This window comes from Lepidochelys kempii, chromosome 1 (genome assembly GCF_965140265.1).
Source record: "Lepidochelys kempii isolate rLepKem1 chromosome 1, rLepKem1.hap2, whole genome shotgun sequence".
NCBI classification, from domain to species: Eukaryota; Metazoa; Chordata; order Testudines; family Cheloniidae; genus Lepidochelys; species Lepidochelys kempii.
Window position 1 is genome coordinate 118,315,500 of NC_133256.1, and position 17,858 is coordinate 118,333,357.

General features: G+C 43.9%; 1 protein-coding gene across 1 annotated transcript; it reads left to right on the forward strand.

Moving 5' to 3' along the window:
- The first annotated feature begins 12,370 nt into the window (after positions 1-12,370).
- On the forward strand, positions 12,371-15,106 carry LOC140898439 (lysozyme g-like). Its single transcript, XM_073312658.1, has 3 exons — positions 12,371-12,547; positions 12,849-12,987; positions 14,961-15,106. The coding sequence occupies exons 1-3, from the start codon at positions 12,371-12,373 to the stop codon at positions 15,104-15,106; spliced, it is 462 nt and encodes a 153-aa protein (XP_073168759.1).
- The last annotated feature ends 2,752 nt before the right edge of the window (positions 15,107-17,858 follow it).

Consider the following 17,858-nt stretch of genomic DNA (forward strand, 5'->3'; position numbering starts at 1 on the left):
GAAGCAGTGCCGCGTGAAACTGAAGGAGCTGAGGCAAGCCTACCAGAAAACCAGAGAGGCGAACGGCCGCTCCGGGTCAGAGCCCCAAACATGCCGCTTCCATGATGAGCTGCATGCCGTTTTAGGGGGTTCAGCCACCACTACCCCAGCCGTGTTGTTTGACTCCTTCAATGGAGATGGAGGCAATACGGAAGCAGGTTTTGGGGACGAAGAAGATGATGAGGAGGAGGAGGTTGTAGATAGCTCACAGCAAGCAAGCGGAGAAACCGGTTTTCCTGACAGCCAGGAACTGTTTCTCACCCTGGACATGGAGCCAGTACCCCCCGAACCCACCCAAGGCTGCCTCCTGGACCCAGCAGGCGGAGAAGGGACCTCTGGTGAGTGTACCTTTTAAAATACTATACATGGTTTAAAAGCAAGCATGTGAAAGGATTACTTTGCCCTGGCATTCGCGGTTCTCCTAGATGTAGTCCTAAAGCCTTTGCAAAAGGTTTCTGGGGAGGGCAGCCTTATTGCGTCCTTCATGGTAGGACACTTTACCACTCCAGGCCAGTAACACGTACTCGGGAATCATTGTAGAACAAAGCATTGCAGTGTATGTTTGCTGGCATTCAAACAACATCCGTTCTATATCTCTCTGTGTTATCCTCAGGAGAGTGAGATATAATTCATGGTCACCTGGTTGAAATAGAGTGCTTTTCTTCAGGGGACACTCAGAGGAGCCCATTCCTGCTGGGCTGTTTGCCTGTGGCTAAACAGAACTGTTCCCCGCTGTTAGCCACAGGGAGGGGGGAAGGTTGAGGGGGTAGTCACGCGATGGGGGGAGGCAAAATGCGACCTTGTAACGAAAGCACATGTGCTATGTATGTAATGTTAACAGCAAGGTTTACCCTGAAAGAGTGTAGCCACTGTTTTATAAAATGTGTCTTTTTAAATACCGCTGTCCCTTTTTTTTTCTCCACCAGCTGCATGTGTTTCAATGATCACAGGATCTTCTCCTTCCCAGAGGCTAGTGAAGCTTAGAAAGAAAAAAAAAACGCACTTGCGATGAAATGTTCTCCGAGCTCATGCTGTCCTCCCACACTGACAGAGCACAGATGAATGCGTGGAGGCAAATAATGTCAGAGTGCAGGAAAGCACAAAATGACTGGGAGGAGAGGTGGCGGGATGAAGACAGGGCTGAAGCTCAAATGTGGCGGCAGCGTGATGAGAGGAGGCAGGATTCAATGCTGAGGCTGCTGCAGGACCAAACCAGTATGCTCCAGTGTATGGTTGAGCTGCAGCAAAGGCACCTGGAGCACAGACTGCCACTGCAGCCCCTCTGTAACCAACCGCCCTCCTCCCCAGGTTCCATAGCCTCCACACCCAGACGCCCAAGAATGCGGTGGGGGGGCCTCCGGCCAACCAGCCACTCCACCACAGAGGATTGCCCCAAAAAAAGAAGGCTGTCATTCAATAAATTATAAAATTGTAAACTTTTAAAGTGCTGTGCTTAAAGTGCTGTGTGGCATTTTCCTTCCCTCCTCCACCACCCCTCCTGGGCTACCTTGGCAGTTATCCCCCTATTTGTGTGATGAATGAATAAAGAATGCATGAATGTGAAGCAACAATGACTTTATTGCCTCTGCAAGCGGTGATTGAAGGGAGGAGGGGCGGGTGGTTAGCTTACAGGGAAGTAGAGTGAACCAAGGGGCGGGGGGTTTCATCAAGAAGAAACAAACAGAACTTTCACACCGTAGCCTGGCCAGTCATGAAACTGGTTTTCAAAGCTTCTCTGATGTGTACCGCGCCCTCCTGTGCTCTTCTAACCGCCCTGGTGTCTGGCTGCGCGTAACCAGCAGCCAGGCGATTTGCCTCAACCTCCCACCCCGCCATAAACGTCTCCCCCTTACTCTCACAGATATTGTGGAGCACACAGCAAGCAGTAATAACAGTGGGAATATTGGTTTCGCTGAGGTCTAAGCGAGTCAGTAAACTGCGCCAGTGCGCCTTTAAACGTCCAAATGCACATTCTACCACCATTCTGCACTTGCTCAGCCTGTAGTTGAACAGCTCCTGACTACTGTCCAGGCTGCCTGTGTACAGCTTCATGAGCCATGGCATTAAGGGGTAGGCTGGGTCCCCAAGGATACATATAGGCATTTCAACATCCCCAACAGTTATTTTCTGGTCTGGGAATAAAGTCCCTTTCTGCAGCTTTTGAAACAGACCAGAGTTCCTGAAGATGCGAGCGTCATGCACCTTTCCCAGCCATCCTACGTTGATGTTGGTGAAACGTCCCTTGTGATCCACCAGAGCTTGCAGCACTATTGAAAAGTACCACTTGCGGTTTATGTACTTGGCGGCTTGGTGCTCCGGTGCCAAGATAGGGATATGGGTTCCGTCTATGGCCCCACCACAGTTAGGGAATCCCATTGCAGCAAAGCCATCCACTATGACCTGCACATTTCCCAGGGTCACTACCCTTGATATCAGCAGATCTTTGATTGCGTGGGCTACTTGCATCACAGCAGCCCCCACAGTAGATTTGCCCACTCCAAATTGATTCCCAACTGACCGGTAGCTGTCTGGCGTTGCAAGCTTCCACAGGGCTATCGCCACTCGCTTCTCAACTGTGAAGGCTGCTCTCATCTTGGTATTCTTGTGCCTCAGGGCAGGGGAAAGCAAGTCACAAAGTTCCATGAAAGTGCCCTTACGCATGCGAAAGTTTTGCAGCCACTGGGAATCGTCCCAGACCTGCAACACTATGCGGTCCCACCAGTCTGTGCTTGTTTCCCGAGCCCAGAATCGGCGTTCCACAGCATGAACCTGCCCCATTAGCACCATGATGCATGCATTGGCAGGGCCCAGGCTTTCAGAGAAATCTGTGTCCATGTCCTGATCACTCACGTGACCGCGCTGACGTTGCCTCCTCGCCTGGTATCGCTTTGCCAGGTTCCGGTGCTGCATATACTGCTGGATAATGCGTGTGGTGTTTAATGTGCTCCTAATTGCCAAAGTGAGCTGAGCGGCCTCCATGCTTGCCTTGGTATGGCGTCCGCACAGAAAAAAGGCGCGGAACGATTGTCTGACATTGCTCTGACGGAGGGAGGGGCGACTGACGACACGGCTTACAGGGTTGGCTTCAGGGAGCTAAAATCAACAAAGGGGGTGTCTTTACATCAAGGAGTATTTCAGGCAGGACTTCACGGAGGGTTCCAATAAGAAATGGTGCACCTAAGTTATCGTTGTTATTGGAACAAGGAGGTTAGCCTGGCCTCTGATTGATACATGGCTAGATTTACCTCGCTGCACCTTCTCTGTGAGTGACTGCAGTGTGACCTAGAGGAATGAGTCCCCTAGACAGGGGAGGAGGCAAATGAGTACAAAACAAATCTGGTCTCTTTCTTGTTTTGATCCACTCCATCTATCTTTTACATCTTTGGCTGGCAGCAGACGGTGCAGAAGGACTGCATGCCATCCACATCTCATGGCTGCTCGGCAGAAGATGGTACAGTACAACTGCTAGCCATCCTCATCTCTTGCCTGCCTGGCAGAAGATGGTACAGTACGACTGCTAGCAATCCGTATCGCCTGCCCGCTCACCATAAGACGGTTCAATAGGACTGACTGCAGGACTAAAGAGAATGACCTGGTCAAGTCACTCCAAATTTAGTCCCTGCGCCCATGTCTGTCCAGGCGCTCCCAGCCGACGTGGCCAGGAGCACCTCGGACATGACGATGACGGCTACCAGTCGTACTGCACCGTCTGCTGCCACAAGGCAAGGGGTTGCTGCTACTGTGTAGCAATGCCGTACCGCGTCTGCCAGCACCCAGGAGTCATAGGGTGACGGTTACCTGAGCGGGCTCCATGCTTGCCGTGGTATGGCGTCTGCACAGGTAACTCAGGAAAAAAGGCGCGAAATGATTGTCTGCCCTTGCTTTCACGGAGGGAGAGAGGGAACGGGGGCCTGACGATATGTACCCAGAACCACCCGCGACAATGTTTTAGCCCCATCAGGCATTGGGATCTCAACCCAGAATTCCAATGGGCAGCGGAGACTGCGGGAACTGTGGGATAGCTATCCACAGTGCAACGCTCCGGAAGTCAACTCTAGCCTCGGTACTGTGGAAGCGCTCTGCCGAGTTAATGCACTTAATGCACTTAGAGCATTTTCTGTGGGGACACACACACTCGAATATATAAAACTGATTTCTAAAAAACCGACTTCTATAAATTCGACCTTATTCCGTAGTGTAGACATACCCATAGTGTCTAAAAGTGACTACATAGGTGTGAGAATTTTTTTTAAGGTGAACCTTGGTCTGAACTCAAATATGTCTGCTTATTCTGCTCTTTCATCAGACAAATCTGGCAGGCCTGTCTCCTTTCCAGGATCTGTTGTGCTTGCTTTGAGGTAAGATGGTGCTGCACTATCAGGGCTATGAGCCCTGTAGTTTAAAGAAAGCGTCTCTAGGGATTAGAGCTTATTTTTAGGATGCTTTAGCTCTTTTCCCACTTCTGAAGGTTTCTCCACCTGCCCCAGTGGAAATGGTATCCAGGGCACTCACTCTTAAAAGATAAACTAACTAAAAAAGATGAGGAGGCTGGCATAGCTCAGTCAAATGTGGCTGCTGCTGCTTCTTTACATGCATGTCCCAACTAACTGCTTTTTGCATCTATGACCCTCTTCACCTGCCCAGCAGAAAAAATGAGATTAGGGAAATGAGGATTTCATATGCCTTAGCCTGAAGGAATATCTGAACATCCAAATTTCTCTCCAGAGCAGCATTCTGATACCATACCAGGTCCTACCTTGTTCTTTAAGAGGCTTTTTTATTTTTTTGTTGGATGTGGGTGGCCTAATCAAATGTCCATTTAGCTGAGAGCCTATCCCAGTATACTGTTATGGTCTAATGAACTCCAATTTCTGCAGCAGTCTTTGGAATTATCTGCAGATACACTTTCATTAACTTATCTCAGCTCTGGAGCTGATAACAAAAGGTTGAAGTAACAAATATAACCTAAATAGAGCTGGCCAGAATAGACCTTCAAAGAAGCACTCTGCTTAGATTGGGTGGATTTTATTGCAAGCATGTCTACATTTACAGATGTGCAAGACTAAGCTGGTGAAGGTGAGACAGCCAGTAAAGCTATTGCTTTGAAAGAGCCCACACAGAGCATCCTCTAGGTCAGTGGTTCCCCAACTTGTTCCGCCGCTTGTGCGGGGAAAGCCCCTGGCGGGCCCGATTTGTTTACCTGCTGCGTCCGCAGGTTCGGCCAATCGCGGCTCCCAGTGGCCGTGGTTCGCTGCTCCTGGCCAATGGGAGCCGCTGGAAGTGGTGCGGGCCAAGGAATGTACTGGCTGCCACTTCCAGCAGCTCCCATTGGCCTGGAGCAGCAAACCGCAAACTACCACCCGTCTAGGTGATAGTATGGTTGCATGACTCTACTCCTGAGACTTTCTACCCTGAATTATGATTGCTAACTGACTTTTCTCAGGTGTTTTTTGAGAATGTTTTAACTCACCTATTTAATGAGCCCCATGGCTTGCAATAAATAGGTGCTTTCCCGAGAACAACATGTGTATGAAAATCAGATTCTTGTAAAACACGCAAGCAAAATAAACTCCCTCCCAGTCTTCCCTCCTTATTAATTACATGTTAATTATATAGTGTGCTGCCCTAGAAAAAAATTGAGATTATTTCCTTTATGTGGTTTCTAAAGCGTGGACAATCTTTTAAATGCAACTTTTATAATAATGGTTTGTATCCTTCATCTAAGCATGACAAAGTTCTTAAACATACCATTAATTAATACTGTAACCTTGCAGTGACATATGCTGCAGTTCTGTCATTTAAAACACAATATAAGGTCATTTGGTAATTACATGTTTGCCAATGGCAAACTATTACTTGCTACAGCTGCAGCACATGCTCTATAATATAATTCAGGGCATATTACTTAGTAAACTGATGATTTGTAAATGGGTGTTTCCTCTTTGGCCACATAACTGCAGAAATCATAAACTCAAGAACACAATCTGAGCAATGTGCCACAAAAAAAATAATATTTTCTTGACTGTTTTTAAATATAGAAACTAGTAAGTGAAGCAAAGCATTTTCTGGCCTATTTTATTGCTTATATTGATTTTTTTCACATGAATACATAACATTATAATACATAATTCAGTGTTTTCTTTCATTAGAAACAGAACACTTGGCATATGTGAAAACAAAGATATTGTGTGCCCAGTGGCCTTCAAATCTATGAATCTGAGTGAGCAGCATGGGTTGCTTAACCAGGTCGGTAGACACTCAGATTCTCACTTGTCTCTTGGAGCTGTGAAAGAGCAAGGCCCTGGTTGACACTTGATCTTAAAAACCTCTCTAGTGACTGTTCCACTCCAGATTGTAGACAGCATGATATTCCTTCCATCACATGAGCTGATAGAATGTTTATGCTCACCTGGTGGCATGACCAGTCTACTCTCACTAGACTAGGAGGACTTGCGGCACCTTAGAGACTAACCAATTTATTTGAGCATAAGCTTTCGTGAGCTACAGCTCACTTCATCAGATGCATCCGATGAAGTGAGCTGTAGCTCATGAAAGCTTATTCTCAAATAAATTGGTTAGTCTCTAAGGTGCCACAAGTACTCCTGTTCTTTTTGCGAATACAGACTAACACAGCTGCTACTCTGAAACCTCTCACTAGACTGTTTACCAAAATTAGATGCCCCCAGGCTTAAAACAACCACAAATGGCAGTTCCTTGAAAGGAAGAGCACACCTGGGGGCTCCCCTTACATTGTGCTCTCTTTAAAGAGGCCTAGTTGCTTTCAACCCCACCCCCTCAGTGTTTTTGAGGATGTCCCCATCTCTAGATGCCAAACTGCTCTCCGCACACCTATTCCAAGGGAAGGCATGGTCACAAGCAGCCAGCACTGCAAGAAAAGCTCCTGCTTCCTTTATTGCTATCACTGGGTTGTGCCTTACTTTAGTCTAGGACCTGACATACACTAATAAATATTAGATTTGCAAATATTTTAGCAGTGATTCTATATTTACTTTCAGATCATGGATGAGATATCGAATCGTACTGGGCCCAGAACTGATCTCTGAGGAACCCCATAGACACACCTCTATTTGATGATGATTCCCCATTGACAGCTACATTTTTAGATCTATTAGTTAGCCAGTTTTTAATCAATGTAAGATACACTTTGTTGATATTGAATAGTGCTAGCTTTTTAATCACAATGTCATGCAGTACTAAGTCAAATGTCTTCCAAAAGTCTACGTTTATTACATCTATGCAGTTACCTTTATCAACCAAACTTGCAATCTCCTTACATAATGAAATCAAGTTTGTTTGACAAGAGCTATTTTGCATAATTATTGGTATTAATTATATTTCTATTCTTTAATTCCTTGTTGATTGGATCCTGTATCAGCTTTTCCATTATTTTTTCCTGGGATTGACGTCAGGCTAACTGATATGTAGTTAGCCAGGTAATCGCACTTGCCCTTTTTGAATTTTGACACAACATTAGCACTCTTCCAGTCTTCTGGAATTTCCCCCGTGTTCTAAGATTTATTGAAAAGTAACATCAGTGGACCAGAGACCTCCTCAGCTGTGTGGTCTAGGGATGTACAGCAGGAAAAGAATAGCATTCTGATTCAATTGTGGCCTTTCCTACTGACTCACTGCTATACTTTGTGCAAGTCACTTATTGTGCATCAGCTGTGTAAAAAGGATATAATACTTATTTACTTCTCTGGGTTATTCTGAGGCTTAATAAAATAATGAAGGGCGGCACTTTGAGAGCCTTGGATGAAAGGCATTATATGAGTTCAAAGTATTACTACTGTTATAGTATTTAAACTTCACAGGAAATGACATCACACTAAGTAGAACTCAACATTCCCAAAGCCAGAGGGTGGGGAACCTTAGTATATATAAAGCTCTTTAAGTGATCAGTCTTGCAGGACAAGGCAGACTGAAGACAGGTGAGTCTGAACTCATTGATATTGTACTCACTCGGAACGGGAGGAATCCTCAATTTTACTCATAGAAACATTCTATTTATAGTAATCTAGTGACTGCCAATGTGTGTTTGTTTATGGATAATGAAGCAAATCGATGGACTTTTTAAATGGTTTATATAAAATAAATCTTTGAGGAAAAAAATAAGTTATGTTAAAATGTGACTATATGACCAGTTCCTGTTCATGGAAAAAACAATATGTACCAAAAAGGCTGCTCATTATTGGCCTGATCTATGAAAATGTTTGCTACTGATTTAATGGGTACAGGGACAGACTATAAAGGTCTGATCCTTCAAATACAGGGCTTATTATGCTGAAGTCCATGTGACAGTAAGCCCCGACCTAAGTAGTAAGTGTGTGCTAGACTGGGTAAAAAGTCAATGAGCCTGTTTTTGGATGTGGTTTGAGTAAAATTTGCCATTTGTGTGGGTGAACTTTTTCTTAGTAACATTGGAAACTTTCTTGAATTCTTCATGTTTGCAGAGTTTGATTAATTTTCAGACGGTCTTGGATGCCTAAGAAGAACCATCCCCATGCTGCTAACACTGATGTTTCTGGGCCTTGCTGCCCTTGTTGGTGAGTTTTGGGGTTATTTCTATTTCACGAGTCAAAAGCAACACTGGCAAGAGATTATTGTAGGGCTGAGGGAATGCAATCAGATCTGAGTTCTCCTATTATATAGAGTTGTAAAATCTACCATATGGGTAACTCTTCTTTTGGGTATGAGGCCTCTTGCCCTCCACGTAAGCCTATTAAACTATAAATGATAAAGTATAGGTCAGATAGCAGAATAGGATCACAAAAACAACTTATGTTTATTCTTAACTAAGGTCATAAATGCCCTTGGTTGGCTGATGGGTTCAGTTAATTTCTCACTTTCTAGAAAGTGGAACAATTTGGCAAGGCCAGGGCTAGCGGTGCGAGCCGAGGGACATACTGGCTGCTGCTTCCAGTAGCTCACATTGGCCTGGAGAACTGCAGCCACCGGCAGCCCTGATCGGCCGAACCTGCAGACCCGGCAGGTAAACAAACCGGCCCGGCCCACCAGGGGCTTTCCCTGCACAAGCGGCGGAACAAATTTGGGAACCACTGATTTAGATAATGGCATAGAGAGTACACTTATAAAGTTTGTGGACGATACCAACCTGGGAGGGGTTGCAAGTGCTTTGGAGGATAGGATAAAATTCAAAATGATCTGGACAAACTGGAGAAATGGTCTGAAGTAAATAGGATGAAATTCAATAAGGACAAATGCAAAGCAGTCCACTTAGGAAGGAACAATCAGTTGCACATGTACAAAATGGGAAGTGACTGCCTAGGAAGGAGTACTGCGGAAAGGGATCTGGGGGTCATAATGGACCACAAGCTAAATATGAGTCAACAGTGTAACACTGTTGCAAAAAAAGTGAACATCATTCTGGGATGTATTAGCAGGAGTGTTGTAAGCAAGACATGAGAAGTAATTCTTCTGCTCTACTCCGTGCTGATTAGGCCTCAACTGAAGTATTGTGTCCAGTTCTGGGCGCCACATTTCAGGAAAGATGTAGACAAATTGGAGAAAGTGCAGAGAAGAGCAACAAAAATGATTAAAGGTCTAGAAAACATGACCTATGAGGGAAGATTGAAAAAACTGGGTTTGTTTAGTGTGGAAAAGAGAAGACTGAGGTGGGACACGATGACAGTTTTCAAGTATGTAAAAGGTTGTTATAAGGAGGAAGGAGAAGAATTATTCTTCTTAACCTCTGAGGATAGTACAAGAAGCAATGGGCTTAAATTGCAGCAAGGGAAGTTTAGGTTGGACATTAGGAAAAACTTCCTGACTGTATGGGTAGTTAAGCACTGGAATAAATTGCCTAGGGAAGTTGTGGAATCTCCATCATTGGAGATTTTTAAGAGCAGGTTAGACAAACATCTCTCAGGAATGGTCTAGATAGTACTTAGTCCTGCCATGAGTGCAGGGGACTGGAGTAGATGACCTCTCGAGGTCCCTTCCAGTCCTATGATTCTATGATCCTCAGCTGGTAAAAATTGTCCTGGCTCCACTGACTTCAATATGTAATATTAGAAAAAGGCAATTAATGGATATTAGATTTTGTTGATGGTGCCATTGATGCCGATGCTGCTAATAGTGCTATTAATATAAATGAGTATAATACAACAGAAATGTCAGCGTGGAGGTGTCCTTTCTGCATAAGTTTAATTCATGCTTGCAACAGTCTGAGCAATACAGTCTTACGATCTTATTTTATTTTAAATATCTCCCTTTAACTTTTTAGCTCCTTCTGTAAGTTATGGATGTTATGGTGATTTACGTACTATGGAAACCCCTGTGATTTCCTGTGGAGCTGTACAAACCCCAACTTGTGGTAGGTATCATTCACTGCTTGATTGGCAGTATTTCAATGCACACACTTCTGTTTGTGCTCAGAAGTACAGGGCTAACTGGAGGGTAGACAGTGATACTGAGTCTATAAAACTAGATGAGGAGAAGTGCCAAGTGTTAAGGCCTACTGTTTTCAAATGACAGCCTTTCTTAGCTATGTCTTCTGTATCTGTCTCTGAGGAACCCCCCTTTTAAGGTCTCACATTTACAGCAATCAGCCTCTGAACAAAGAGAAGCAGACATGATCCCTTTCCAGTCAACATTGCTCCTTAATCAGCTAGGCTTTCAGTGGCATTATCTCCACACAGGTACTGAGCACGCACTTTCCTCAGCACTCCCAGACCCCTCCTGGACTGGGAAACAAGACACCTGGAATCAGACTTGAGTCTTGACATGCTGAACAAACTGGCCAGTTGTGACATGCCAAATCAATATTTTGTGGGACAAATCAAAGGAGGATGACCCTGGAGCTGTGGTGATCCTACCCCTCCTTTGAGTGCCCCATTTTAGGAATTCCCTCCCAATTTCCTGTACATTTTTTTTGAGGAGATTAAGTTTTGTGGGTGAGAAACCTTTTCACACTTGCACGCCTGTTTGGAAAAAAAGATGTCTTAGAGAAGGAAAAGGAAATACCAGCATTTTATTGCAACATGTAGAAAACATCTGCTATTTTGCTATGAGTGAAATCCTAGCCCCACTGAGAGTCAATGGCAAAAGTCCCATTGACTTCAACGGAGCCAGTATTTCTCCTTATGTAATATCTTGAAGATCTGAAGATAAACTTGGAAGATTAAGACTGAAGTGCATTGGGTGATGGGCCCTGTTTAAAGCTAGTCAGGTTTCAATGGGGAGGTTCCCACTCTTTGCTTTCATTCCATTTCCCATTCATGATCTAACTCTACTACCATCAGGCTGGGTAGGTACTTGGAAAGGAGGCCTACAAGGAACATTATGGCAGGAAAATGATTCAGTAGGTAGCACTCTTCCCTCAGAGTCAGTAATGATCCAGTTGATCCAGAGTTTATTAAGAGGCTGGAGGTAACTTTTTGGGGATGAGATGTAAAACAGAGTTCCCTTCCACCTTTAGTCATGAAAGATCCCAGAGAACTTTTGTAAGAAGAGGGCTGCTAAACCCATTGTCTTGATCAAACTCCAAATTGGATAATTCCATTTTGTATTGCTAAATTCTCCTTTGCCATTTTGGCTGGATACAGTATTCTCCACTTTCTGACTTGTGTTGTTGCCTTATGCTCTTAAACAATCACTTCACTTCTGAGTAGAGGAGGCTGTATTTTACTGATGTGTGAAGTGATTCCTATGTGTAGTGTAAAAAAAAAAAACTTTTGGGGCTGAAAACTGCTACATAGTGTAAGTTATGTTAAATACATATGTAATCAACTGTTTTAAAACTTACTTGCTGGGGGATTTAACAGTTAATGTAGCTTGCTGGGTTGCTTTTTTAAAATACAAATCATTTAACATATTTATCTTCATGGTGTTTCTCTTTCTTATAAATTTATGGATAGTTTTTCAAAAGTACTCTAGTACCTGTGACCTGTAGGTGCTTAGCATCTCTGAAAATCAGGGTTGTCAAATTTTTACTGAAAGGGAAGCATGAAAAAGACTGGATCAGGAAAATGTTAAGGAGGAAAGAGATGTCAAAGGCTTCCTAAGAATTGCAGGGGCTGCCCCCAACCCTTTTGTTACTGATTCAGAGATATATAAAGATATATAGTTATTGCCTTCTGGATTTCAAAAACTATCAACCATATTCAGAAATCAATAGGATTGCATTGGCTTTTCAAATATGTTGAGCCACATTAAATGGCTGCATTTTTCTAAACAGCAAATGATGGCTTTGGAATGACAACTTATATGTAAAGTGATGTTTTTTAAATTACATGCAGAAACCACATTCACCTTTGTATTTGCTACAGGGGTCCATGCTGCAGAAAAGATGGCTGAAATAGACATAGTACGTCTAAGGAGATACGAAGTCCCTATTAAGAGAGTTGCCAGAAATCTGTGCATAGATCCAGCACTCATTGCTGCAATCATCTCTGTGGAGAGTCGTGCTGGAGCTATTCTAGTCGATGGCTGGAACCGTGAAAGAAACCGATATGGCTTGATGCAGGTATGGAAGGAAGACCAGGAAAAATAAAAATCCCAAGTACTGAAATAGAAATATTATGCACTAAGGCTTTACTTTAGCAAATTACTTTATACTTTATTTAGTAAGTACTTTTTACATTCGGGACAGCACTTATGTACATACTTAAGTCTATTCCTGTTCAGGAAAACACCACCGCATGCGCTTGAATGTCATCCTGAAGAAGGATACATCCTTAAATTGGGGGCTAAAAATGTAAAGAACAGAAAACAAAAGTGGTGGTTTTGTTTCTAAGGAGACTGAATTTTTTGTCTGAATCTTCTAGGTTCATACACACTACAATTCAATTCCTGGAGCCTGGGATAGTGAAGAACATATAACTCAAGGTGCAACTATTCTAATTACTGAAATTAAGGCATTACAGACAAAGTACCCTACCTGGTCCTGGCAACAATATCTCAGAGGTACAGTATGTGCTGTAAAGTTAAAGGGACACTATCAAGATAAAACATTATATATTAAAAAGTTGCTTTAACTACTTTATTAAGATTTGAACAGCTGAGATTTTTAAAGATGAAGTTAATGTAAGTCTGATTTACTTTTCACCATGCTTTTTGTTGACAGTTTTGTTTATGGCTATATTTTCTGGTTCTCATGCACGGTACAATGCTATTGTGCTGGGGCTCCCAAGACTGTAGTAGATTGTTTACATGGAAACAAACATTTCCTTTTTACTGCCATTTAAATCTCAAGAACATTTCTATTCATATTTAATCATAACACCCTCTCCTTAAAAATATGATTTATTATATGTATTACAGTCCCACATGGAGGCCTCAGTCAAGAAAGAGGCCCCACTGTTCCGGGCACAGCACAAAAACAGCCCCAACGAGCCTACAATCTAAAACGACAAGCCAGAAGAAGGGAAGGAGGGAAAAGAGAGGCACAGAACAGTGAAATAACTTGCCCAGTGTCTCAGAGCAGGCCAGTGACAAAGCCAGCAATAGCACTTGACTCTCATTGCAGTGTCCTCGCCCGTGGAGCACAGAGCCTCCACCGAAATCCATAACCTACATTTGGATCCTCAAATACTTGACAGCTTTCCTGTAGCACAGCTGAGTGGGAAACTAGAACACTTTGGGGGCTGAATAGCTGATCCTGGGATTCTGGCATTCTGCCGTGGCATGGCACGTTGGCTTGGGGAGGAGGACAGAGAATGTTATGCAGGACTAACCCATTTCAGGGCTGGATGAAGAGTACCAGCTAGGGGCTTCATCCAGCTTCCACTGAACTCAATGACAATAATTCACTGACTTCTATGGGATCAGGCCTTAGCTGACTAGGGTATGGCTGCACTTCAAAGAAAAAGTCACATCACTGAGTCTCAGAGCCCAGGTCAATTGACTTGGGCTTGCAAAGCTCGGGGTGTGGGTCTAAAACCAGCACATGTTCCCACCCTCCCCACCTCACTGGATTTCAGAGACCAGGCTCCAGCCTGAGCCCAAGTGTCTACACTGCTATTTTTTGCTCTGTAGCATGATCCCCATGAGCTCAAGTCAGTTGACCCAGGCTCTGAGGCTTGCTGCTGCGGGTCTTTTTTTGCTGTGTAGACATACCCACTGGATCTGATACAAGACAGTGGAAAAACCTCACCATTGAGTTCAGAGGAACTGAATCAGGATTTAAGTCTCTCCTCATCTGTCTGTCTTGGAAGTGAACTTTTTGGTTGTTAAATGGATGGGAGGGGTCATGTGTTGGGGATTAAGGGCCCTGGAACTGAAACAGGGGCTCAGATCCTTTTTCTGCTTGTCTTTTTAGATTGTAGGCTCGTTGGGGCTGTTTTTGTGCTGTGCCTGGCACAGTGGGGCCCCTTTCTTGATCGAGACCTCCAGGAGGGAGTGTAATACAAATAATAAATCATTTTAAGGCAAGGGTTTTACATGATTAAATATGAACAGAAATGTTCTTGTGATATCTAAATGTCAATAAAAAGGAAAGGAGGTAGGTAGGTAGGAGATGTAGTTAAATTGTGAACACAAGATTGGGAGTGGGGGAGCTTGTAATGAACAGGTACGTCATCACTCTGGTTACTCCAGGTGTATGTTGTATCTTTTTACTTCATCCTTCACCTGTCCTTGCCTTTTTAGATTATACATGTTTTTAAGGCAAAGACCGTGTACCCATCTGCATTCAGAGAGCATCTAGCACGTTTTGGATGCTATTGCAATATAAATAATAAATAAACAAATAATAAGTTGTTTGCAAATTCCCTATTAAGAATCAAGTACTCAGTAAATGCAGCTACGCAACAGCACAATTTATCATTTCCCAAAAGACTTTATAGGTTCAATTAGATGGATTTTCGCTGAAGCCACAGCTTCTGGCTGAGATTTATTCGTTTTTAATTCTGTATTAACTACTTTGTGTCTCATTGCAGGTGGGATTTGTGCCTATCATGACAGGGTTAGGAACATCCAGGTCTATGACGGAATGGACAGCTGCAATTCGAGCAATGATTATGTTAATAATGTTATTATTCGAGCCAAATATCTGCAGAATAATGGATTCCGAGTTTTAGTGTAATACTGGCTTCAGCCTCTTTTCAGCTAAATCATAAGACTCCTTCCAGTGACAGGTTTAGTTATCTATGTAAGGTCAAAATGAGCCTTACGTGGCCATATCCAAAGGGGAATCTCTCTGGGTAGCCCAGGAGTCATGCAGAGCCTCTCTGGGTCACACCAGCTCAAAAGCAAGGGCCTCCCATTTAGTGAGTTTCCTGTGAACTACATGACAGTGACACTGATTAGTAGTACAAAGCTAACATCTTTGGACTTAACATTGGTGCAGTTCGATTGGTGCCTTCCAGCTTTGAAACGTGGATGATTCAATATCTGCCTCACTATCATGAAAACAAAACCAAAGAAAAACTCTAGTAGCCCTTATTTTTAATTGGCAAGTTAATAGCTGATGATTATTCTGTTTGAAAGTCTATTTTTCATTGTGGCTAGATTTGGATATGTAAATTTACTGACCAAATGAATAAAGGGAAATGACATATTAAACTGTTTTTGGCAAATGAAACAAGACTCCCAAGAGGTCATCTTTTCAGTTTCATGAGCAAAGGAGGACAGCAAAAAATGATTTTTTTTTGTTTAACTAGGACCAGCAGGGTTATAGTCCTGGGTTTGGCAGGTGACAAAGCGACCGATTAAGAAATTAATTTGTTGACCTTGCCATGGGGGGTGGACTCTTTAAAGCACAGACCATAGCACTGACAAATAAGGACTTGCCAGACAGCTCGCTATGATCTAGGCATGAAAGCGCTACATAGGAGCTAAGGATTATGGGTATTATTTTGATTGCTTAGTAACAAGTTATAATCTCCAGTACAATGTAGCATTGGAAGACTGGAGAACCGGTTGTGTGTTTCACTGTGATAGTTCAGGTTTTTGATGTGTCCATTGTGGGGAGGTAGTAATGTTGGACTGAAAATCAGTGCGAGGGACTTGGAAGTGTTAGTGGGGTTGAGTATTGGGATTGTAATGGGCTAATGCTTGGAAATTGGAACTTGGTTGGGTGCAAAATGTCACTTTAACATGATTTCCTTGTTTTTAGCGTTTGTGTGCAGAGTTGGATTGGCCCATGGGAGTAATGGGAAATCTCTCAGGAGGCCTCTGCCCCCCAGCAAAAGTCTGAGGGAATAATACAAAGCTTTCTTCTGTGTATTCAGTGAGAGGCCTATCTGTCAGCCCTCTCCTTTCCCCAGGGATCCGCTACACCTGCTTCTTTGCCTGAGAGCAGTAGCTACCACCTCCTTCTGATTTTGCCAACACCGTAGCATTCCACAATGCACTGTAGGCGCTAGTACCAAGACAGAGTTATCTGTACTTAAGTTACTCCTCTCACATTGGCTGAACTAAAGTGAGAGCAGCCACAATGCAAAATACTCAAATTACTGTATCCATCCTGGTACTGCACTCACGCAAGTAAGGCAGTAACAAGGTATACAGGCCCTTTAAGCATAGAAGGGGCCAGAAGACCTTGCTCCAGGAACATTGGTACACAAACAAAGGCTCAGGAAATGGCTGAAGCCCAAATAGAGGAAGAGGTTCCAGGGAATTAATAGTAGGATGGGAAATACTCAGGACACCATCCCTTTAAGTGCCCGGGACCAGGAGTCTAGTAGCGTAGCGTAGGGCAAGGCATCTCTCTCCCTGCGCCAACTGGGAGGAGCTCTCTGTAGGAGGGCAATATCTATAATGCCTTCACCCTCAGAACAGGGAGAGGCCGACAGGAGAAGGAAGCCAGACCCAAAATGCGGAGCTCCCACTAGGAAGAGCAGGGAGTGGCAGCTGGTAAAGTTTTGAGGTTCAACCCAGACCAGTAAGGGGCTGTGTCACCACCTGCCCTACAACTCTGGGTACTTTAAATGTTACGCTGCTCTAGCTCACCGCCCCGACACCAACAGCCCGCCTCCCGTCATGCGGGCCACGCCCTGGCTTCCACTACCCAGTGACTGTTTGCAGAGTAACCCCAACACCCCCATCCAGTCCCACATTTGCCCAAAACCATTTCCTGCAGTGTCCAGCCCTCTCCTGGCACACTCACAGAAGTTGTATGGTCACTGCCCCTTTAAAGAGACAGAAACAGCAGCTTGTTATCTTGACTGGAGTTAACAGTCGCTTCAGTTCACCCAAAGCACTGGGTTGGTTTAGATCAAAAGTAAAACAAGTTTATTTAGTCAAAAAGAGAGCAATTTTAGGCGAGTTCAAGCATCAGGGATAAAGACAGAAAGGGTTATAAAGAAACAAAAATAAAAATATGCTTTCTAATGGCTAGGACCTAACTTAACCAGCTACAGTCTTTGTTCAAGCAGATGGAACTGCATTCCTGGTCTGAAGAAAAAGCCTAACTCCCCCTAGCGTGCCTGTTTCAAACACATTTTCGTCATAATTCCAGCACCTCTGTATAATCCTTTGTGGGTTACCTGTACATATATCACACCAGAATATTATTGATCAGTGAGGTATTAGTTCTCCAATGACACATCACATGACACCTTTTAGATGCAGATTACAGCAGAACCTCAAAGATACGAACACCAGAGTTACGGACTAGAAACCGTGTGGAACTGGAATTAAACAACTGGGCAGCAGTGGAGAAAAAGAAGAAGTAAATACTGTGTTGTGCCTCACCATGCAGGGGGCAGCCACTTACAGGTAAGAGGCAAAGACGCTGAGGTTCACGGCACAGCTGTGAGCCCCTGCTGCCAGCCCAAGTTAGCAGGTTCAGTGCTGGGGTCTGAGCCGCTTTCCTGTAAGCCCCGGGTGCTGTT